This window comes from Heteronotia binoei, chromosome 8, assembly GCF_032191835.1.
Source record: "Heteronotia binoei isolate CCM8104 ecotype False Entrance Well chromosome 8, APGP_CSIRO_Hbin_v1, whole genome shotgun sequence".
In the NCBI taxonomy this organism is placed as follows: domain Eukaryota; kingdom Metazoa; phylum Chordata; class Lepidosauria; order Squamata; family Gekkonidae; genus Heteronotia; species Heteronotia binoei.
This window is the reverse complement of record NC_083230.1, coordinates 40,426,453-40,450,597: the sequence shown is the minus strand read 5'-3', so window position 1 is coordinate 40,450,597 and position 24,145 is coordinate 40,426,453. Positions and strand designations below refer to the sequence as shown.

At 42.3% G+C, this 24,145-nt stretch overlaps 1 protein-coding gene across 4 annotated transcripts in view; it reads left to right on the top strand.

The window, feature by feature from the left end:
- Nucleotides 1–24,145, top strand: part of NELL2 (neural EGFL like 2) — a 271,279-nt gene that overhangs the window by 34,520 nt on the left and 212,614 nt on the right. For all 4 annotated transcript variants that reach the window (XM_060244945.1, XM_060244946.1, XM_060244944.1 and 1 more), the window contains exon 3: nt 21,064–21,214. In XM_060244945.1, the coding sequence (XP_060100928.1) occupies nt 21,064–21,214 (151 nt within the window). The remainder of the gene's footprint in view (nt 1–21,063; nt 21,215–24,145) is intronic.

Genomic DNA, 24,145 nt, shown 5'->3' with positions numbered 1-24,145 from the left:
TGGCCATGGTGAACCTCGTTTGCCACGTTGACACCCACTCACCCAAACTCAACAGATCCCTTTGGAATGCATCACAATCCTCTCTGGTTCCCACCACCCTGAGCAATTTAGTGTCACCTGCAAACTTAGCCACTTCACTGCTTCCTCCCAACTCAAAATCATTCATGAACAAGTTAAAAAGCATCGGACCCAGTACTGAGCCCTGTGGCGCCCCACTGCTTACCATCCTCCATTGCGAAATGGTCTGCACCAACTTTCCTGGTATTGAAGTCAGATTGACTGGCCTGTAATTTCCTGGATCTCCTCTGCCCTCTTTTGATCCAGTGGGCAATAACCTTCCAGAATTTAACTTCCTTTAGAGTCCATTATTTTGACCCAAATTATTTCTTGAAGGGAATGTAATTCTCTTACCTTCTCATGATCAGCATTTTCAAGTGCATGAAGATTTCAATGAAATCTTCAAGTACTTGAAGGGATGTCATATAGAGAATGGCGCAGAGTTATTTTTTATTGCCCCAGAAGGTCAGACTAGAACCAATGGGTTGAAATTAAATCAAAAGTTTTCAACTAAACATTAGGAAGAACTTCCTGACAGTTAGAGCAGTTCCTCAGTGGAGTAGGCTTCCTTGGGAGGTGGTGGGCTCTCTTTCTTTGAAGGTTTTTAAACAGAGGCTAGTGGGCCATCTGACAGCAATGCTAATTTTGTAAGCTTAGGCAGATCATGAGAAGGAGGGCAGGAAGGGTTGCATTAGTGCTTCTTGTGGACTTTCTTACTCGTCCAGGGAAATGCTGACTGTCACTTTGGGGTCAGTCAGCATTTTTTCTCCAGGCCAGTTTGGCAAAGGATCCTGGAGGTTGTTGCTATCTTCTGGGCACAAAGTAGGGATCACTGGGGACGTATGTGTTGGGGGGAAGTATTTGTGAATTTCCTGTATTGTGCATTGGACTGGAGGACCCTTCCAAATCTATGATTCTATGTGTTCAGGTTTTGGAAGGTTTAGGAATGTGAGACACATGGGACATTTTGTAATGCTAGATACATGGCAAATTAGTTTGGGGAGAAATATATCCAAAGGAAATATGTTTAAGTTTGTTATTACAGAGTGGTTTGAGGGTTAAAGAAATAGGGCATACCTCATTAGGTAATCTGATGAGTGATAATGAGATGGTTATAACTCTTCCTGTTCTGATTCCAAGGGAGCATGGACAACCAGCTAGGTCATATGTTCCCCACCCTAGCACAACTTGGCACACTTAAGAGCTGCATCTGATTTCTCTTTCCTCTTGTGGCAAAAAGTATGTGTGAGGTAATTTTCCCATTGAAATGGCTTTCACCCTCTGCTGGCCTTATTATACTTTCAGTACCATGGACAGTTCATTTGATACGCTTTTCAGCGCTGGGACATATCATTAATCACCAGTACTAGTCTATCCGAACTTTCTGGGCACCTTCCCATAGTCCTCCTGCTGCTTGTCTGTTCCAGACCATAACACTTAACCTGTTACTAAGAACAATGATTAAAACATGAAGTACATTAGGTTAAAAGTCAAATCAAATCAAGTAATAATTTCACAATTCAGGCCTTCCCAAAATATGAAAATTTTCAGGAAGGGAAAATCATTCCAGTTGCCCTTCTCCTGCCCTGGTAGATGACTGAACCGGGCCTTTATAGAGTGCATTGCCATTTGTTACTGAAAACTTTACAGGATCACAGAGCCAAATCATGGCTCTTGCAGAACTTTGCAAAGTGACTGCCAGTATTGCCAGTGTAAACTCAATGGGGGCATGTCCTTAACACTTTCCCTCCCAACTGCGATGTATTCCCTTGTGCTCAGCCATGTAGAGTGGAGGCACCTTCTTTTGACTCAGGAAGACTCTCAAAGTTCTCTTTCTATTTGCGACAGGGTGGTTGAGAGGGAGGGAATGGTTTTCTTATTTACAAATATTAGAAAGGTTTAAAGTTGATAAAAGGCTTTATGATTCTGAGCAATATAAGACTGAATTTGAAATAGAGCTATGTACAAATGATGAACTTTTTAATGTTAAAATGTATGAACTCTTGTTGAAATTTGAGACTGTGGAAGAACAAGTGAAAGAATCTATGATAAAATGGGCTAAAAATCTAGATATGACATGAGTGGAACAATAGGAAAAATATGTGACTAAAAGGGTTTAAATTTGCATTAATTCTAGCCTTAAAGTGAACTTGTGTAAGTTTGCTTTAAGCTGGTGTATGTTTCAGAAGAAATTAGCCAAAATGTATAAAGATCCTTTGAGTTTATGTTGGAAATGTGAACAATATGAAGAAGCATTTTACCATATGTAGTGGACTTGCAAGAAAGCAAACAATTTTTGGATACAAATACAATTCCTAATCCAGAAGATTTTAAAGGTTAATATACAGTTGAAACCAGAGTCCTTTTTGGGGGGATTAATGGACATTTAGCTGGAAAAAAGTGTTCTTATTATGACAAAAGTGAAATTATTATATGTGCAGAAGAGTCTGACATTGCCTGCAATAAAGGAATGGTTGGTGAAGATGTTGGAACTTGCAGAGATGGCTAAACTTACTTCACTGGTTAGACAAAAGACAATAATTATGTTCATTACTGATTGGATGAAACAGAAAATAATGATTTGGTGATGTGTGGTTTTGATTTATAAGGATTTTAGACAATAGAAAAAAGAGAGCTTGTAATCATACAGCAGGAGAAAATTATGTAGCCATAGACACGCTTGGTTTGTGAACTGTAGCCATAGATATTTGTCACAGAGAAAACCGGAAGTCTTTTATTTTTAATTAGTTTTTTCCAGGGCTATTTTTCTAGCAGGAGCTCCTCTGCATATTAGGCCATGCCCCCCCTGATGTAGCCAATCTTTCTGGAGCTTACAGTAGGCCCTGTACTAAGAGCCCTCTAAGCTCTTGGAGGATTGGCTACATCAGAAAAAGGGCCCTTTCCCCCCCTTCTTTCTTTGATTTGCTATTTTTCTGTTATTCTCTTTCATTAAAAATGTGTTTTTTAAAAGAGGGCGAGAGAGAGAGAGAGAATGAGGGAAGGAATACTCCTGAAGGAACTCTTTCCCCCCTTCTCTTTTCACTGAAAAAGTATATATGTTTCTGATGAAAATGCACATTGAAATGGCTTGCACTGTCTCTGCCTCATTTAAGAACACAGTTTTCCATGGGCTAAGGGGAAAGGGTTTTCTCTGGAAGAGCATGTATGAAGGAACAAGTTTTGATAGTATGAATGTACATATGCAGGTGTGGCTGTAAAAGAGAGAGGGTTTATGGATGAGAATTGATGTGCATCTTCAAAGAATATTTTGTAAGCCAAGATGAATGGAGCATGTAAATGTTGCTATTTCTAGGATATATCTCAGAATACATATCTTGAAAGCACCAGATTGGTCAATAGAGCTTTGAGCTGTGTTTGTGATATGGAAGGAAAAAGTCTTTGATTGTAGTTTGATTTTAAATAACATGCCTGAGGGTATGTTATGTTGCAGTTACCTAAGCTCAAATGATTGGCAGATTGGAATGCAGAGATGAAATGTCATCAAGTTGGTAGATTTTAAGTCTTGATTTGACTTCAGGTGCAGGTTTGGGTAATAATGCGAAGCTAACCGCCCCATCCCACACAAGTTCATTTAGAAGCAAGTCCTATAGATTTCATCTGAATTTGCTACCAATTGAGAGGACCTAGTGCTGCAAACCTAATTTTAAAGCTCCTAGGGTAAATGTACCATGATTTAAAATGTCCCTTAAAGCTTTCTAATTAAACATCATCTTTACTCAGTGCTCTATGCCTAATGCTTGGTTTGTGAACTGAATATTTAGGGATAGTCATAACATGAAAGCAAATTATGTACTAAAGCATGTGACAGGTGTGATTTCAGTGACGGTGCTTAGCCGAAAAGGTTATGGTCTGAGAGTTTTAAATATAGTGATTTAATATATAATAGCAAGAATATTGACAATAGTAGGCTCAAAAGACTTTAATGGAGTATGATTATGCAATGGTGGTTCTGGAGGGTACACTATCATCTAGTCCAGGGGTGTCAAACTCATTTGTTTGGAGGGCCGGATCTGACACAAATGGGACTTTGTGGGGCCGGGCCATGAGTGTCATAAAATATGCCAGGTAGTAGAGATATAAACTTTATAATGGACACAGACAAACCCAATTAAAGATACAAACATGCTTAAAACTCTTCCAGTGGTTTAAATTGGAAAGGTGGGGGACTAGTGGAATTTGGCAATGCAATTTTAAAAATAAAACATCAAGAAAAAGCACAAGGCTCTGACTCTGTGGAAACAATGAAATGGCATTGTAAACTTCTCCCCACCAGTCTACTCAGATTGGCAAAGCCTTTCCAGTATAATATCCCCCTTTGACTGTGGGTTCCCACCTTAGAGTACTCACTAGGTTAGGTCCATTCAGGAGAGATGACTGGCTGAAAGCATCAACCCTTGTTTGCAAGGACACACCTCCAGGAACTATGAGTTTCAGCTAGCTATAGGAAAGCTGAAAATGTAATCTCCACTCCATTTGAAACCATTGCAGAGTACAGACAAAGCTGCAAGGAAAATGTGGAATGGATCTTAAAATCCATCCCACATTTTTCTTGCAGTAGCCAGCAAAGAAAGGCAGGAAGAACCTGGGACTCAGCCTGGAAGCTTCAAAGAGCCTGGGAGCTTCAAAGGGTAAGGACAGGAGGGGGAAGAAAAGAGGCCTGCAGGCCTGATCAAAAATCTTGGGCGGGCCAGATCCGGCCTGCGGGCCGGGTGTTTGATACCCCTGATCTAGTCTGTGTAGAATCCCCCAAAGCAAGAATATGCATCCACATCAGCCTTGACACTGTGAACTGCCAGGTAAGAAGCCATTTATAAGAACACTTTAAATAATGCTGTGTTTTAAAAAACACTTTATGAAGCAACACCCATGCATGTTCAATGCATGCCAGTCCTCATTCAAGCTGGCTTAAATAAATATTAATATTTTAAAGAGTCCAGTAAATATGTCCATGGCTATGCAGCTGTTCTGTAGTAGTGAGGACCGTAATAGTAGAAAGGGCTAACCAAAATTTAAGTGGGATTTGCTTCTTTAGGGAATACACAATCTGCAAAAGGACCATATTGTTGTAAGATTTTCCCTCCCACTAGTAAGAGAGAGAGAGCTTGTAATGTGGTTGGATCTGTAGGGTAAGTGCTACAAAGTATGAACTGTATGAACTAACATTACTCTTCTATGCAGTTATTAAAGCTATAGGAACTATGTCCTTTCTTGCATTTGGTCTTGTTTAATTTCTGTCGAGTGAAAAACAAGGCAAAGCCTCCATGTGCAAAAAGTCTATATCAAACTCTTACACACTTTAGACATTTATATATCCAATCTTCTTATTAGGCATATGTTAAGCAAAAATCATAACATACACAGAACAATAGCAGTAACTTGTATGTTATGATTTTTGCTTAACTTAAAAGTATAGACTTTTTATTATACATTTTTTTGCACACGGAGGTTTTGCCTTGCTTTTCACTTCCATGATTCTCACTCATGTTGCTTTATTTCTGTCAAGAGCTGATTTTTTAAAATACAAATACAAGTGGAAAGTATGATTAAAAGTGGAGGGTTTTTTGTTTATTGCAGAAGCCAAGAAGCATAACAATAATGCATTTTGCTGTAGTATGTGGTCATTGTCATGTACACTGCTACCTAGGAGAGCATACTTAGAGACATAATCTGAATTTTGATTGCCCATGTTTCATGACCTTACATGGGAGTACTGGTACGAAGCAGAAAGTTGAATACCATTGCTCTTTATTTGGAGACTATGAAAAACTTAAGTCTTTCCAGTCAATGATTCTAATAGTGCTGTGAAACATCCATTAATTTGTTGCTGTGTCAGGATTCTGACACTTAGAGCATGCCTGTAAAGACTGACGTTTCCTTTACAAAATTCCCAAGACTGTGATGTGTAACAGCTGTTCACAAATGGCTAAAATTAAATTGACTGTTCAACAAATTTACACTTAGAATTGATTTATAGCTGAAGCTTTTAAAAGCTGATTATGTGAATTCAGAAACCAATTTGGTTGAGGAGGGGTGCACAAAAAGCTTTTAAAAAAAGAACTTCTTGGGCTATAAACCTAGGCATGCTTATTGCATTGAGGGAAGCTCCACTGGAATGAAGTGAACGTGCTTAGAGCAATGATGTGTCGTCTTGCTTTTAAGATTTTGCACTTTTGTTTTTGAGAAGTTTGACAATTTAGAGTCGCCTCATCCTCAGGATTATATTTCTCAGGAGGTTGTGGTTGGCTTAAAGAGTGGAAAGGAGGAAAGAAATGAAACTAGTGTTTTAAAGAAGAGGGCCTAATTCTATAGAAACCTATGTTTTTCAGTTTTTCTCATAGCATATTTGTGTCTGACCTTAGTAATAAATCTAGGGTCAATATTAGCTTTGAGTTTCCAGATGAAATAATTTGTATGAAAGTTGCTTGAAGTACTATAGGGACTATATTGTTTGGTGCATCATGGACTTTGAGCAACAGATAGAAGACTGCAAAGAGAATGGTATTATAATACTTATGCTTCTTATGCATACCATATGTCAGATCTTCATGTCACAGAGACAGAGTGCTTTGGACTTGCCCCCCAATTTGGAATGAAGAGGCTGACACTATATTTTTGGGTAAATGGGACACTTTATTAAACATAACCTTATTATAACTTTCATGGCAAGGGCTACCCTGAAGCTGGACAAGCCCCGGGGTCATCACATGACCCTTCCCTGTCCAGATGTGGGCGAGCCACCCTGCCCCTGGCATGTCGCATTATGTCGATCGGCATTATGCGACATTGAGCCATGGAGCCCATCTGCCGCTCCTGCCGATTGCCTGCACTCAACTGGTGCCGTGCCCTGGGTGCTCACCTGGGCTTCCGTAACCCCTTGCTCATTCTGCCAACAACTTAGTAAACTAGTACCCTCTGTTCCCTCTCTATCAAGCAGTACAAGGTAGGCAAAAAACACCTCACCACCGGTCAATCAGGTGAGAGTGAAAAAATTCCTACCTGGCCCCTAATAAGGTGACCGGTCAAACCTGTACTGCTGCAGGTTGGGCAGGTAGGCCAAGAGCCACGATGAACTATGTAGCTCAGGGCGGGGCCGGGACTATTATAGCCCTGACGCTCCGCCCCTCCCCGAAGTCCTGGATGCCTGGGAAGCTGGCACAGCCTCCTCCTCCGACAGAGAGAGGCGGGAACGTCACTCACCCACCCACCTAATCAGGCCCACAACAAGGCTCTGTCCAATCTCAAGCCCCCCGTCATAAGGAACCGCCACCCGAACACAAGCCTTCTGCGGCCCCCAACGGCCGAGAAAAGCCCCTCCAAACTTCACAGCACCAAACCACCATGACCATTGTTGCTTGGCCGCTGCCTCGTCCGCCGCCACCTCATCCCTCGCACTTTCAGCCTGACTGCACTGACACGCCACAGCTATTGCCGAGAGCCACAAAGAACTGTGCAGCTTGGGGTGGGGCCGGGACCATTATAGCCCCGATGCTCTGCCCCTCCCTGAAGCCCCGGATACCCAGGAAGCCAGCTCAGCCTCCTCCTCCGACAGGGAAGCAAACACGGCCCCCTGGCTTATGGGCGCTGTTGCGGCGTGGCTGGAGAGGGGCTGAATTCTTATGCACACCATATGTCAGATCTTCATGTTACAGAGACAGAATGCTATGGTACTCTCAATTGAACTGAAGGAGTCAAGGACCACTGTAAGCCAATTGTTTGCCTTGAGGTGTGAATCTGCAGACTGTGGATATTAATTTTTGAGATGAAAGTATATTTGAGACTAAGAGGTGCTCCGTTCATTTATTATGATATTTGTTCTAGGGCTGCAACATGGTGCTGAATGAAAGCAAATTCTTTGTTGAGCTCCAGCCAGGCATCAGCCAGCTGAAGGAATGTTTGGCCAGAATACTGGAGGAGGCAGCATATGTGGCTACAGCCCAGCCTCTCTGGGAGATATTAGCTCACAAAAAGAAGTCATGCACTTAGGCAATTCTGGCAAGTGTCTTGGTGCATCTGTGACCACTTTGAGACTAGCACGGCATTGAAGCTAGGATACAGATGACTGCAGGTGATTTTTTGAAGAAGAGTGGTTTGAAGAGGAGAGGTTTGAGGGAAGACTCTGTTGATTGATTCTTTCTAAGTGGAGAAATCAGCTGAAGCATGTTCTCCAGTGTTTAATGTTTATCCTTGCTCTAAATCATAATTTCCATCAATGTCAACAACGGCTCTTGGCCAGATAGTTCTTCTTTATTAAGAATTAGATTTAGGCTTTGTACAATATAAATTGCTTGTAATAATTTGGGTACCGTGCGTTTTTGTTTAATTCCTTCAACATGTTTTAGAAAACTGCTCATTTCCAGAAAGGTGCAAAAGCTGCAGAAGTTTTCATTCATTCATGAAATACTACTTTAGAAGACAAGTGTCACAATTAAACTTTCACCAACAATTTGCTGAACATAGTGGATAGAACATTTTAAAAATTACTTTAACAACTCAAGGGCAGTCAGAATAAAGGACTTGTTATGCATCCCAATTATACATTTCAGAGATTTTTTTTCATATTTATTCCACTGCTACTTCACTAGCAGTCATCTGAGTTTACCTGGGAAAAATTCTTCCTCCTTTAACTCTGATTATAGATACATTGTTTTTTGTTTGCATGAGTTTACATGGCTTGGCGCTCTCTCTCTCTCTCTCTCTCTCTCTCTCTCAAATACAATCTCAAAGAGCCTTCTATTTTCTACACTGTAGGGAAAAACATCTAGGAAACTTCTAATCTAAATGGAGCTTTGTTTCTGTTCAAGAGATCTGAATGACAAACACACTTGTTCATTTGCTGTGTCAATTGTTGCACCCTGGAACCTAAGAAGTCAGACCCATTCCAGTGATTTGCAGACAGGACTCATGAAAACAACAATGCAGAATATAAGGGCCAAATGACTTTGTCACAATTTCTCCTGTACAACTTGTTATTTTCATATTCCTGCTTTTGATGGTATGTGGAATTGACTGTTTCCATTTTAAAGGGCAAAATCACCATGGGTCTTCTTATTTGAACCAAAGTTAACACCTGTAGCAGCTATCCAGTCAGGGCTGAACAAGGACTTGGCATTTCTTAGTTACCGTAGGTATTAATTATGTTAACAATTCATGGGACTCTACTGATTACAGGTAGTAATAGCCTGAGCACCTGCCCCAGTCCATGGGGAAGGGAACCCTAACAGTGGACAGGACCTGACTGGCAACAACAGTACTGCCAGCATGCAGCCATCCTTGCTCTGTGCCTCACATCCCTTTCCCATGAAAAAAATTTAAAAACAAAGACAAAAAGATAAGGCAAGGCAGCCGAGAACAGCATCCTAATTCCTGGGCCAAGAAGACAGGTTCAAAGGAGGCATGCCATCAGGCACTAAGCATTCCACTGCAGTCCTGACATCTCCATGAGCCAGGCAATGAGGCCAGGCAGAGACCATTGTATTGATAGGTATGGCTTAGTGCAGTGTTTCCCATTTGCAGGGTCGTGACTACCTCACTACCGGGTCACAAGAAAAGCCAAAGCTAGCCCCGCCCCCAGCAAAGCATGAACTCTGCTCTGCTTCCTTCCTTCCCTCGTCTCTCTGTTGTGCAGAGAAAAGCTAGCCTTGAAGACTGACACAGGCTGCAAAGCCTGAGCTCTGTTTGGCTTCCTTCCTTCCTCCATCTCTGTGTTGTGCAGAGAGGAACTGGGCTGCCTCACCTTCCTTCTCCCCTCTCCCAGTGTTTGAGAGAAAAGCTGGAGTCCACTGGCACTTTAGACCCATGAAGTGTTCTTCAAGATATGAGCTTTCATGTGCCTTGCAGTATGTTCTTTTGGGGAGATTTCCCCAGGAGGCCTGAGCAGCAAAGAAGGGGGGGGGTGTTTATTTCAGCTAGGAGGGGCAGGGAGTGGACAGTCGAGTAGCTTTTTTTTTTTTTTACCAAATGACCCCTGGGCAGAATTGTTGCTAGCTGGGGTCATCAAATGGGGAGTGAGGCTTTTTTTTCTTTGTCACCCCTTCTTTCTTTCTTTCTCTGCAAGTGATGTTGTGTCTGTATTCTTGGTGCTGATGGGGGGGAGCAACAGTGGGAGGGCTTCTAGTGCCCTGGCCCCACTGATGGATATTCTGGTGCTTTTGGGGCATTGTATGAGAGAACTTTGAACTGGATGGTCCACTGGCCTGATCCAACTTGGCTTCTCTTATGTTCTTTCTTTCCATGTCTTTCTTTTCATTTCCTTCCATTTCCTTCTTTTTCTTCCATTTCATTATTTCCTTTTCTTTCCCTTTCCTTCCATTTTTACTGGATGAAACTTTTCTGTTCATCATACTGTTGTTGCAGACATAGGAGCTCTGCCATTGAAAAGTTAGCACCCCCAATTGTAGCCAGCTGGCCTTTCTATGAGATTTCTGTGTGAGTGAGTGAGAGTGAGAGATATGGGGCAGAAAGAGATTATTGGAGATTACTGCTGTATATCTTAACAGCGCTGGAAGTGATGGTACTATGAACCTGGCACCATTTTACTGGTCCTGCTTTTAACAGCTGTCTGACACCAAAATTAAACTCCTCTTGTAGATATTAAAAAGGATGAAAGAAGTTCACTAGCTAAATATTTGCACAACAGGTTACTTTTAAAGGCATGGGAAACACAGCCATTAAAAAGCTGCAAGCCCCTCATAACTATCCTTTTTGGGATAACTGCAGAAAAGCTTGTGTGAACTTCATATAACTTGAAACTAATTCATTAATTGCAGTACAATTCTTTACCATTCACAGCAATTTCCCAGTGTTTCAGTCAAAGAAAAGTATGAAAAATAACTGTCAAAAGATTTTCTTGAAACCAAGCAAGCTTGGTTGTAGCTTGAGGCAGGGTTCTAGTAGTAGCAGCTGAAGGAAGGGCCTACTAAATGTTTCAGCATATTTTGAGGTAGAGCAGCTGCCAGGGCCCAGTGTGGGTGGTACACAGTGCTGGCATTCCTGATGGCAATGGCAACAGCACTCCCAACTGCATACACTGGCCAGTGCTGTTGAGGAAGGGGTGTATAGGTGGTGCAGGCAACTGAACATGGGGATTAGGAGTGCTTACAAACTGGAGAAGAACACACAAACAGATAGGTGCATGCAGGTGTGAGGGTGGAAAGAGAGGACCCTGGGAATGTATGAAAAAGTTGCAGACCACCCAATTTCCACCCCCATTTTGGCTCAGCATGAGTTTCAGAGAGATTTTTCTGAAAACAAAGTTACTTCAGAAAAAGAGGCAGGTTTGGGGGGAGTGCCCCGAAAGTGACATCACAGAAAAACGTGGAGTTTTGGTTCAGTGTGCCCCAGAAGTGTCATCACTTGGCCCTTGACCTGGAAGTGATGCCACATGAAATGACATGATTCCTGTCTCCCAGCTCCACCCCCAAAATCTCCTGGCTCCACTCCCAAATTTTAGTAGGCTACAAAGGAGAAATGTAAAAATAACTGGGAAAGAAAAGTTTGGGAAACCCTGGCTTAGTGGAAAGGCAGTGGGAAAACCAAGGCCTCTGGTTTGATCCCCACATAGGAAGAGGCCAGTAGCAGTAAAAACCTCAGAACTGGTGTTTGCCCCCACAAACCACAAAAAGGGAACAGGATAACCTAGCTGATGTGCTGCCTTGGAGATTCATTATTTTGGCCAGGACACCATTCTACAACACCTCCGTGCTACAGCCATGGCAGAAGCTCCCTTGCATCCACCATGGCTCTCCTGCACTGCCAAGCTTCATAGTTTATCAGATGTTAGTAGCACTGTGGGGGAGTGTGGAACCAGAGACTGCTGCTCCTCACACCAGAGCAGCCACACAATCCCTCAGACCACCCACTAGCCTATTTCTTATGTACACACAACAGCCATCAGATTGTGTCTGTGTGAATAGGGTGGGGACCAATATGTGGAGTCAGCCTTCAAAGTGCCCTAGACCCTTGCTATATTTTTGCAGCTGAAAACACAGAAGTCCAGAAGTTTCAACAGTGATCCTGACTTGGGCATTTGAACAGGCGACCCATGGATAAAGGGGGAAGATGTGGAGCACAGAGGGAAATACAGTAAGTTTCATCCACTCACAAACAAGCAAACAGTCAGGAACAGGGTTATAGAACACTCCAGGCTTTATTGAATAGCAAATCATGAAGAGTTCTGATTAAATGAGCTTGCAACTCCCGCTGTCCAGTATAGCACCTGTGTCTTTGGAAGCTGTTCCCATTGGCCATGGGAAGCATCTGAGTGAGGCAGATTTGTTGATTGAAAAGCTGACTGAAGCACCATGCTCCAGGTGGCGCTGGGCTGTATCCAATAGGGTTAACAAGTTAACTCAGAAAATATCTGGGGACTTTGGGGTGGAGCCAGGAGACTCATGGAATGAAGACAGTGCTGGTCGCTCTGGTGGATGACCTTCAGCGGCATCTGGACCGCGCCGCTCGGCGGTACTGATGTTAGATCTATCAGCTGCGTTTGATACTGTCGACCATCGATTACTTACCTGCCTCGTCGATGTGGGGATTCGGGGGTTGGCCCTGCAATGGCTTTCCTCTTTCCTAGATGGTTGGGGACAAAGGGTGGTGATTGGGGGGGAACTGTCTCGGAGGCATGCGCTTAATTGTGGGGTGTCTCGGGGTGGTGCTCTCCCCAATGTTGTTTAACATCTACATGCGCTCCCTTGCCCAGATTGCCTGGAGGTATGGGCTGAGTTTCAGTATGCTGATGACACCCAGCTCTATCTACTGATGGACGGCCAGCCTGACTGTGTCCTAGAAAATCTGGACCTGGTGTTGCAAGCTGTGGTGGGATGGTTTAGGCTGAGTTGATTGAAGTTGAACCCAGCAAAGACAGAGATCTTTGCCTGAGTCATGGCAGTCTAGGCAGGGAAATCCCCTTACCAGCATTTGACAGTACGCTGCTGACAATGGCACACAAGGTCAAGAGCTTGGGGGTGCTGCTGGAGCCTGCCCTGATAATGGAGGCCCAGATAGCAGCCACTGCTAAATCCGCTTTTTTTCATCTTAGGCGGGTGAGGCAGCTGGTCCCCTTCCTGGAGCGTGGCAACCTGGCAACAGTGATCCATGCAACGGTCACCTCCAGGTTGGACTATTGTAATGCCCTCTACTTGGGGCTGCCCCTGTGCCAAACCTGGAAACTACAGCTAGTGAAGAATGTGGCGACCAGGCTGTTATTGGGGTTTCCTAAGTGGGAGCACACAGCCAGGCCTGCGAGAACTGCACTGGCTGCCAGTAGTATACCGGATTCGTTACAAGATGCTGGTTATTACCTTCAAAGCCCTATATGCCCTAGGATGTGCCTACCTTAGGGACCATCTCTCCCCACATGTTCCCCAGAGGGTACTTCAATCTGGATTTCAAAATCTATTGGTAATCTCCTGGCTGAAGGAGGCCAAACTAAAGGTCATCAGAGAGAGGGCCTTCTCGATTGCAGCCCCCCACTGGTGGAATCAACTGCCAGAGAAAGTGAGGGCCTTGCAGAACCTTGCCCAGTTCCGCAAGGCCTGCAAGACTGCTCTCTTCCGGTTGGCTTTCATTTGACATAGAGTCTGTATCGTAGAAAATGGAAGAAATACTATCGCCACTAAAACATATAACATCAGAGTGATTAGCACTGAACTAATTTTTATTGTTTTAATTATAGAATGTGTATTTTTATAACATATATTGTTTTTAACTGTTTATTATGATTTTATATTGTGAGCCACCCTGAGCCTGCTTTGATAGGGAGGGCAGGATATAAATCACATCAAATAAAATAAATAAACATGATGTATCTAAATAATTCTTGTGATGTTTTTTCAATATTATCTGGAATAATTCCCAATAACAGTAACATTGTCTCTGGGCTCAATGGGAATTTAATTTTAAGAATTTTCTGGATTTCTGCATGTATTTCTGCATTTTTTTGTAGGACCACCATATATGGTAGAATGTGCCTTTTTCTTTACATTTCCCACAAGTTCCTCTATTTTGTAGATATCCATTGGAGTATAATACTATTGGAAGAACATCTTGTACCAATTCTCTCTCAAGGCCTGACAGGCTGTAAATTTAATACCATTTGTCCATAGATTTTCCCAGTGGGAAAGGGAAAATCGTTGTCAACATTCTGCATTCATTTTATCTTGCATACGTTAACTTGTTCTGTCTCCATATCATATTGGACTAATAATTTGTAAAGCTGTCCTAGCAAATGGTCTTTATATTGTGTCATTATAACTCAGTCAAACGCCTCTTTCTGCAAATGGTTCAGAAATGCTGATGTGCACATGTTTGATGAGCTGAGATTTATTTCACATACACAGATGTCCAAATCCCTGAATATGCTCCTACCTACTTTAAACGTAATCAGAGAACATATTCAGTAGACATTTGTAGTAATCAGAGAGTTGCTTACACTACTTTATCCTAACCATTCAAAACCGAACCCTGTGAACAAAAACTGGTGGGAGATGGATGAGTTTTTGCTACAAGCAAAATGTCTAAGACTCATACCAGAGAAAGTAATTACACTGTGTGGCTGTAAAACTTGCTAGTCAAATGCATATTGGTGCAAGAAAGCTCTTTTCTGCAAATGTCAAAAGAACTGTAAAAATGTTGCACAGAAAATCACTTTTCATGTTCGGACTAACTTTTGTTTAAGAATAAAAGTTTAACCCAGAGGAGTCAAACTCATGGCCCATGGGCCAGAACTGGCCTGTGAAGGGCTTTAATCAGGCTCAGGGCCCTCTTCCCCCCACTCCCACCTCTGACTGTCCTCACTCTTCCAAGATCAAGCTGCAGGAAGCAGAGGAAAGGGCACCCTTTATTACTGCTGACTTCTCCTCTGGACTTCATTGAAACACAGAAAAAGTTGCAAAGAAAATGCAGTGGATTTTCCATTTCCAGAATAGTCTGTCTGTGCTCAGAGACCTTAATGGAAAATTCATTCTGCATTTTCTTTGTACCTTTTTGTATGTAATGGAACAGTCCACTCTCTCCCCCACCCCCCTGCCACCTTCTCCGATATCTGTATGCTTTAGTTTGGTACTATTGAGTGGAGTGTTTGTGTCCACTCTTGTACCATGTATCAGTTTTAGATCCGAGTGGGCAGCCATGTTGGTCTGAGGCAGTAGAACAAAGTAGGGAGTCAAGTGCACCTTTAAGACCAACCAAGTTTTATTCAGAATGTAAGCTTTCATGTGCTCCAAGCACACTTCATCAGATGAGGAATCAGGTACAGTGAGTAGGGCTATATATAGCTGGTAGGCAGTGGTTTAGAATGCAAAATGGTAAAAATTTAAGATCCAATGACAATTACTAAGATCCAATTATATTCTGTCATTGAATTTAAATTTGTACCATTTTTCATTCTAAACCATTGCCTACCAGCTGTATATAGCCCTGCTCACTGTACCTGATTTCTCATCTGATGAAGTGTGCTTGGAGCACATGAAACCTTAAGTTCTGAATAAAACTTGGTTGGTCTTAAAGGTGCACTTGACTCCTACTTTGTCCTACTAGTTTCCAGTTTTGTATGTTAATTCCTAAAACCAACAGCTTCAGTTGCATCCTTGTAAATACAAGTCTTGACTTGCTATTCTATATTTTGGAACAAACAATTTGATCTCAGTATTATTAACAAAAATCCCTAGATGCCAGACTTTAACAACAATTGACAGAATTATAATAGAAGGTTGATATTACAGCAACAACAGCAATGTTACAGCAACAGCAACAATGGATTGCCTTCTTCAGGCTGCAGTACATTAGGTAAAGCCTTGAATTCAGTGATTGAATACCCAGTATTTCCTTCAGATTTGTGCTTAGGATACTTTCCAGCTTTTACAATTGCTGTGTAGATAGTTGCAGTTGGAGCCTCAGATATCAGCAGTCTTCCACCAGGGGAACATTACACATGGAGAACCACAGGCACTCTGAGTAGATGTGGGGTGGGAAGCTTGCAATGCCCAGCCATTTCATGTCTTCTTGTGCTCAGCGAATTTTATATTTTTTTAGTCCCACTCCCTTCCCTCCAAGTAAAAGCCCTTCCAGCTTTCTGACATGCCAGATGCCTTTGTAGCCACCAGCTCTCTTTGCAGCCAGGTGCCTACTCTCTTTCGGAGAAGCTCCCAGGCTGAAGGGAGGAGGATCCTAAGCTGTACCTTTCCAGAGGCGCGAGCCGAAGGGCGAGAGTTAAAGGGCTCTTGGCCTGTGGCTCTTGGCCTGGGGGCTGTGTAAGGACCAGGAACCCAGATCCCTATTTTCCTTGTGCTCCCAATAAGGTAAGTAGACACTCCAGAAGGAGAGACATAAGCACAAGAGAATTTAAAGGGGGACTGTATATTTTAAAAAGCTAACATGAAGGCAGAATGCCAGCAGGGGGTGGGGACTTTCCAGTGTTTTGCACTGAGTGTTACATGTTTGACTATCTGTCCACAGGACAGAAGTCTTGGGTGTGTGCTCGATGCAAGGATCTCCTGGTCCTCAGGGAACGAGTTCGTACCCTTGAGGACGAGGTGGTGGACCTGGAGAAGCAGAGACAGTCAGGCACTTGGAGAAGACTCTCGGGGACATGTTAGATGAGCTCCACTCTGAACATGGCAGCCCCATTGCTTCCAGGGAGCATGAGGGTTGAGAGGGAGCAGGGCACCGTGCTGAGGACAAGGGGAATGCTCCCTCAGAAGGGACCTCTTCTTCAGTCGGTGAGCGGATATCCTTTCGCGCCAAGGAACCATCCTAGGCAGGGAGGGAGGGGGGGTCTTGGTAGTTGGTGATTCGTATCAGAAAAACGTCTATTTCTGTTTCATTGACTACGCTAAAGCCTTTGATTGTGTGGATCACAACAAACTATGGCAAGTCCTTAAAGAGATGGGAGTACCAGACCACCTCATATGTCTCCTGAAAAACCTGTGTAAGGGTGAAGAAGCAATGGTCAGAACTGGATATGGAACAACTGATTGGTTTAGAATAGGAAAAGTAGTTCGACAAGGATGTATATTGTCACCTTGCTTATTTAATATATATGCAGAGTACATCATGCGGAATGCTGGCTGGATGAAGCACAAGCAGGAATTAAGATTGCCGGGAAAAACATCAATAACCTCAGATGTGCAGATGATACCACTCTAATGGCAGAATGTGAGGAAGACCTAAAGAACTTCTTGTTGGGGGTGAAGGAGGAGAGCACAAAAGTAGGCTTGAAACTCAACATAAAAAAACACAAAGATCATGGCATCTGGCCCATCACACCGTGGCAAATAGAAGGGGAAGACATGGAAGTAGTGACAGACTTCACATTTCTAGGATCCAAGATCACTGCAGATGGTGACTGTAGCCATGAAATTAAAAAACGTTTGCTCCTTGGGAGGACAGCTGTGGCAAACCTGGGCAGTATAATAAAAAGTAGAGACATCATCCTGCCAACAAAAGTCCGTATACTCAAAGCGATGGTATTCCCGGTAGTAATGTATGGCTGTGAGAGCTGGACCATAAGGAAGGCCGAGCGCAGAAGAATAGATGCTTTTGAGCTGTGGTGCTGGAGAAGACTCTTGGGAGTTCCTTGGACTGCAAGAAGATCAAATCAGTCAGTCCTAAGGGAAATCAACCCTGACTGTTCCCTGGAAAGTCAGATGCTGAAGCTGAAGCTCAAATACTTTGGCCACCAAATGAGAAGGGGGCACTCACTGGAGAAGATCCTGATGCTGGGAAAGACAGAAGGCAAAAGAAAAAGGGGATGGCAAAAGATGAGATTGCTGGACAGCGTTACTGATGTAACGAACACGAATTTGAGCAGACTTCAGAGGATGGTGGAAGACAGGCGGGCCTGGCGTTACTTTGTCCATGGGGTCGCAAAAAGTCGGACTCGACTGTGCGACTGAACAACAAAGGGCATCCAAAGACATTCTGGAATTTAGAAAGTCTTGCATGAGTTAGAAGCATACGGCTTCCTTTGAAAGACCATTAATTTTTCAATCTTTTAATGACAGCTGGATGTAACATGTATAAGGCAAAGGGTTCCTGTAAAGGACAGTCTTGCTCCTGAAAACAGATGTCTTCTTATCTGTAGCTTAAATTCCAGTATTCACAACCAGTCCAACTTCTAACAGTATCCTATTGTCTTCTCATTTGATTTAAAGAACCCCCTTCTAAAAGTCTCTTCTACTTTAGAAAAACTTTATTAAATGCTGGATATATCATTCATTCATTCATTCATTCATTCATTCATTCATTCATTCATTCATTCATTCAATGTGGCATTAATTATTCACCTAAAATAAGCAAGCCAATCAAGCTATTAGATATATTTATTAACACAAGCCATTAATTCTCTAGCTTTCAAAAACTTATGCATCCTATGTATGAGCTCCTAACAATGCTTTATTTTAGAAAGAGAATCTTAAAACCATATTAAAACATTTCTAGTCTTTGTGTTATCTCCTGAAGACTTATAATATGTAAAATTTTAAATCATTTTCTGTTTTAACTTATGGGAAGGGGGAGAATTTTGCTGGCAGGCAGTTTTAAAACAGAGCCAAGAAAACTGGGGGGGTGTTCTAATCTTTTCTCTCTATAAGAACTGCATCTCAAGGCCACAGTACAAGTTCAGAAGGCTGCTTTCTGCTTAGAAAGACAAATAAACGAGATGGGGGTGGAGTTTTCATGTTGAGGCTTGTCTTTTGCTCATAAAGGCCTGTGGCTATTTGCTTTAACTATTGATTACTATTAAGTATTGAGGCTGGCAACAATATGCGGGGGTGGGGGGATGTTCCCTGGCTTGCTCTACAAGTGTCGGTCTGGCTAAGTGAAGCTGAGGAGAAGAGATGCTGATGCTTAAAAGCTGACCAAAAAGTCAATTTCTAACCAAAGATCTCAAATGCTGAAATAGGAGAACAGTTCAAAACTTCAATGGAGAAGAAATTTTTCAACCTCTACCTGTCTTTCATTAGTGTTATGTTCAAACCATAAATAAAAGTTAACTTCTTTGTTTAGCCCTGTGGGCTGGTTGTCACAGGGAAAGTAAACCCCCCCACATGCAAGCAAAGATTTCAGTCTCTATGTATTTCAGGATATGAATAAATGATAGCAGAGTATGAATGAAGCAGTGCTTGAGTCTTCAACCCCAATAATGCAGTGCAGTAGAAGAAGAGTTGGTTTTACACCTCACTTTTCTCTACCCTAAGGAGTCTCAAAGTAGTTTACACTTGTTTTTCTTTCCTTTCCCCACAACAGGCACCTTGTGAGGTAGGTGGGGCTGAGAGAGTTCTGAGACAATTGTGACTGACCCAAGATTACCAAGAAGACTTAATGTGGAGGAGTGGGGAATCAAACCCAGTTCTCCAGATTAGAATCTGCCATTCCTAGCAAATACAACTTGATAGTTCTCTGTGGAATGTCTGAGTGAGGTGTGATTATTAAAGGGGGGAGGATAGGCATGTGATAGCCTGACCTATGCATAACCTTGAACTTGTTGCTGGTGATTAATATCAAAAAGTTGGCAGAGCAGCTTGTGAGGAAAAATACAATGGGCTCTAGAAAGAGGCTCTGGGTGAGTGCCTCCTCACCCCCGCTCTGCCTTCCTTTTGCCCCAGTGGCTGCATTAAAAGTAAAATGAACATAAATGGATTTGCAGAATGAAGGGTCTTCATTGGGCCTTCAACATGGCTTGGGTCCGGTGAATTTTGCACCCCTGTCAGCAGTCCTGGTGCTTCCTTAGTGGTACTAAGTGCCCTCTCTGTTCCTCTCCCACTAATGAAGTGTGCATGGCAGAGACCTCTGAGACAGAGTTCTGTGTCATGTGCCCTACTGAACTATGGGACATCCTGCCTGAAGTTTATGTAGTATTGGATGAGTGTGTCTGTGACTGAGTGCATGGGAGGAGGTGGTTTGTTTTAGCTGTTGTAGCAAGACTGAAGCTCATGGGGGCAGGGCAGACAGGCAGAACCACATGTGTGTGAGAGAGCACAGTCCCTCTGTTCATTTTGCAATCCTTGCATAAGCTGTTTATGTAGTGAAAGGGATAGTTAAGAGTTAACCAGAACCTGATTATGGGATAGAGGAATACTCCACCCCTTAGACTTTTTTCTCCTCAAATTGGTTGAAATATAGCAACTCTGTTGAGTAAACTATCTATACCATTGCCCCAGGGATATCACAAAAGTTTGGACATGCAAACTGTTTATTTTGTCTGCTTTGTGTGTGTGTGTGCATGTGTGCACTCACTTTCATTTAGTGGAAGTGCAGCTGCTGGGGAGCAATAGGCAAAAAAAAAAGGATGAGGAAATGAAGACTGTATTCAGGGGAACTGCACTGCTGTATTTTTAAAATTTATTTTTATAGATTTGGAATGTCTCATGGCTCCATTCCCAAAGTCTCCCAGTTCCACCCCCAAAGTCCTCAGATATTTCTTGAGTTGGACCTGGCAACCCTAAACTGTTGTCTGCATCCTGTGCTCTGCTCATGTTTGTGGGCTGAACTGTGCCTGTGTGTGCATGTGCGCGCTTGGCCTGTTCCATTGTATGTGTGCCTATGGACTATGCTGTAGTTTTGGATTCCATAAATCTTGGCTTGTTTTGAGGGGTATTCCTGAGCTAGGGCAGATTAGCTAGCTGCCTAATTTCTGCCATGCCGCTTTCCTCACTGGTGTAATAGCTCATGCCAATGTTGCTCTGTGACATTGCCACATCAGCAGCCAGACAGGGCACAGTGCTGCTGGGCACTCTGCTGGTGTAGCTTGGTTCCTTGTGTGCTTTCAGCCTACCTGCCTCCCATTGCGCTGCATATATACTAGATCATGTGATTCCAGGTTAAGGCCTGAGAGTATTGCAGGATTACATTGTGTTTTAAGCAAACACTATTTTAAAGACAGTTTTTATATCTGCATGTGCACTTGATGTACCTTTGATATATAGGCTACTTCTTTGTAGAATAGTAGCACTTCCTCTCATTCTTTCTCCATCTCTCCCTTTTTAGGTACTTCAAGAAGTATAAAAGCATCTCCTGAGAAAGCTGAACTTTTTTCCCAGAAGCTAAGGAATAAACATGAATTCACAGTTTTGGTAACACTCAAACAAGCTCGTTTAAATTCAGGAGTTATTTTTTCATTTCACCACTTCGATCATAGGTGGGTGCTTATGTCTATATATTTTTGTTTTAGTGGTATATTTAAATGTGTTTAAAATAAGCCATATATAGACCCATAATGAACTTAAGTTGTTATCCTAGACAAATCTGCCTGGAGGCAAATTCTGTTGAAACTAATTGGATTCACTTCCTAGTAATTATATATAGGAATGAGAGGTACACTGTGACATGATGTGTGGCATTATCTGAACATTGCAATGGTGCACATGATTGTGGGTAATGTAAATGGGCAGAAATCCACAAGCTAAGATCTATCAACAGAAATTGTCATAGCTGTCACTGTTTAAATGTCTCCTACTGCTAAGGGCATAAAAAGGCATTCCACGAATGGCTTGTCATATAATTGTGAGCCTCATCCTCATCTGGCATAAAATCAGTCTGTCATAGTTGCCAGTGGACTTGCATCAGCTCAGAGCATATGTGAACCTGCCAATGTCCTTTCTAAGGTGTTTTGTGTGTGTGTCTTTGCAGGATAGTGAATATTCATAGAGGTTTGGAAAGTGTATCTGTAATAGTAAATAGTAGTTGGGCTTACAGCTCCCCCAGACCCGCTTTAGATATAAAAGATTAAACTATACGACTTGAGGGATTTGGTATTTTCATGACAAGACAGTTGCTGTCACAGGTAAAAAGGGTGTTATTAAGATAGTTATACAGCTGCTGAAACAGTCAACAGAAGGCTCTAAAAAGATACTGTAATAATGATCTTGAAAAATATAAGAATTACAAGTCAGACCTGAAAGACCTCATTGAAACCAATAGGTTTTGTAACCACAAAGTGTTGTAATTATTACAACTGTGGCATTGTGAAGTTAACAACAATTTTTATTTCTTTATGTAAACCATTGGGAACTGTATTTCTTCCTGTGCTTTACTGTGATAGAGTACTTATTTGTATGGAGTATTGTTTTTATATGAAATGTTATAAATATTGCATTTTTGTGGGGTTGCCAGGTCCCCCCTGGACCCTGGTGGGGGATGAAGGAATAGCCTTGTTAATATATTGTGGTGGCAGTTTATCTTTTGGTTTGTTACAGGCTTAATAGATTTTTGGTAACAAAGCTATGGTGGGAAAGAGCAAGAGTCCAGTAGCACCATAAAGATGAACAAAATTTATGGCAGAGTATGAGCTTTCTTGAGTCACTGCTCACTTTGTCAGGTTTTGGTAGGTTTTCTAGCCCGCGAAAGCTAATGCTATAATAAATCTGTTAATGTGTAAGGTGTCACAAGACTACTTTTTGTTTATATTGCATTTTGCAAGAGTGATACTTTAGCATAGTTACATCCATTTCATGTGTGTAAAGCAAGCCATTATCTAGGTTCATCAATTAAATGTATCAAATCACTTCCTTGCTCTCTAGGACTTAGGGGCAGATTTGCTTATTGGAAGACTAGCTGTTCTCTAACTCTGTAGTTTTTTCACAATATCTGGATTTGGTAACTGATTCCAATTTTTCTCTTTGCTGATTTCCCTTTTCTAAAGTCTTCCCTTTCTTGGTTCTTAAAGCAGGCAGTCCTGTATTTTCAATTCAGCTGCAACCGTATTCTGGTTATGATATATATGGTCTATTGTTCTTTATCTTCTGTTGGTACTTCAGTTCAGACATTGGCAGTGAAATTCTAAGCAGCAGGCCTCGGATTCAGTGGGAGCTCACAGGAGCACAGCTCCTGAACCTTTCTGAGAGTTCCACCTCCTTGTCCATTGAATAGTATGTGCAGCTGCACAACAATCCCTGGATGAGCTCCACCACCTATTTTTCTACAAAATGACCCCTGCTGAGCAGAGTTAGAAAGGGTGTGACTCTGCTTAGGATTGCTATGTCATTCATCTGCTGTCCATGTGGTGATTTAATGGGTGTTTGCCCCAATGCTCAGCACAAATATAGAGTACCACCTCGTGAAAGCATTTCACGCTGCTTGATTTGTACAATTTTCTCCCCACCTTTTTGAAAGAGAGAGAACTGTATAAAACAGTCTAGAAGTGTGTATATCTCTGTGAGAAAATACCTTTGTCACATTTATTGGAGTGTGTTTGTGTGTGTGTGGTGTGTGCTTAGGATATTCTGCTGTCAATGTCTGCTGCCAATGTCTGCAGCTTCTAATTACTGAAAGTACCTTGACTGTACAAGTTGTGCTGAACTTTACTTAAATAGTATGATGTGACTTAAATGATCCCTTAAATATACACAAATTAATGCCAATCACATGTCATGCTTCCATAATGGTTTTTTTTTCATATTTATTTATTTATTTTACACTATATTAAGACGTACAACATATAACACCCAGTGTCACTTTTCTCCACACCTCGTGCATTTCGCCATTCGTAGACCTTTAGTTGTCCTTCTATGCTTCCATAATGTTGACCCATGAGAGTATTTTTGTCTTTCACATGATTTTTAAATTAATCCTGTGTTCCTGATGATGTGAAGAGAAGAAGAAGAATTGCAGATTTATACCCCGCCCTTCTCTCTGAATCAGAGACTCAGAGTGGCTTACAATCTCCTATATCTTCTCACCCCACACCCTGTGAGGTGGGTGGGACTGAGAGGGCTTTCACAGCAGCTGCCCTTTCAAGGACAACCTCTGCGATAGCTATGGTGAACCCAAGCCTATTCCAGCAGGTGAAAGTGGAGAAGTGGGGAATCAAACCTGGTTCTCCCAGATAAGAGTCCATGCATTTAACCACTGCACCAAACTGGCTCTCTGTTCATGGAATTTCAGTAAATGTTGGCTGAATTCAAATGGCCAATTTGGGCCAACATAGGCATGGCCCCCAGGTAGATTAAAAAAGCAAGGTCAGACAGGCACAGCTGCCACCCATCCTGCTCTCGCACTCACCCCATCCTCCGACACCTCTAAGTTGGATCAAATAGCTACCTCTTGGGAAACGGTAGCAAATTCTTCTGTC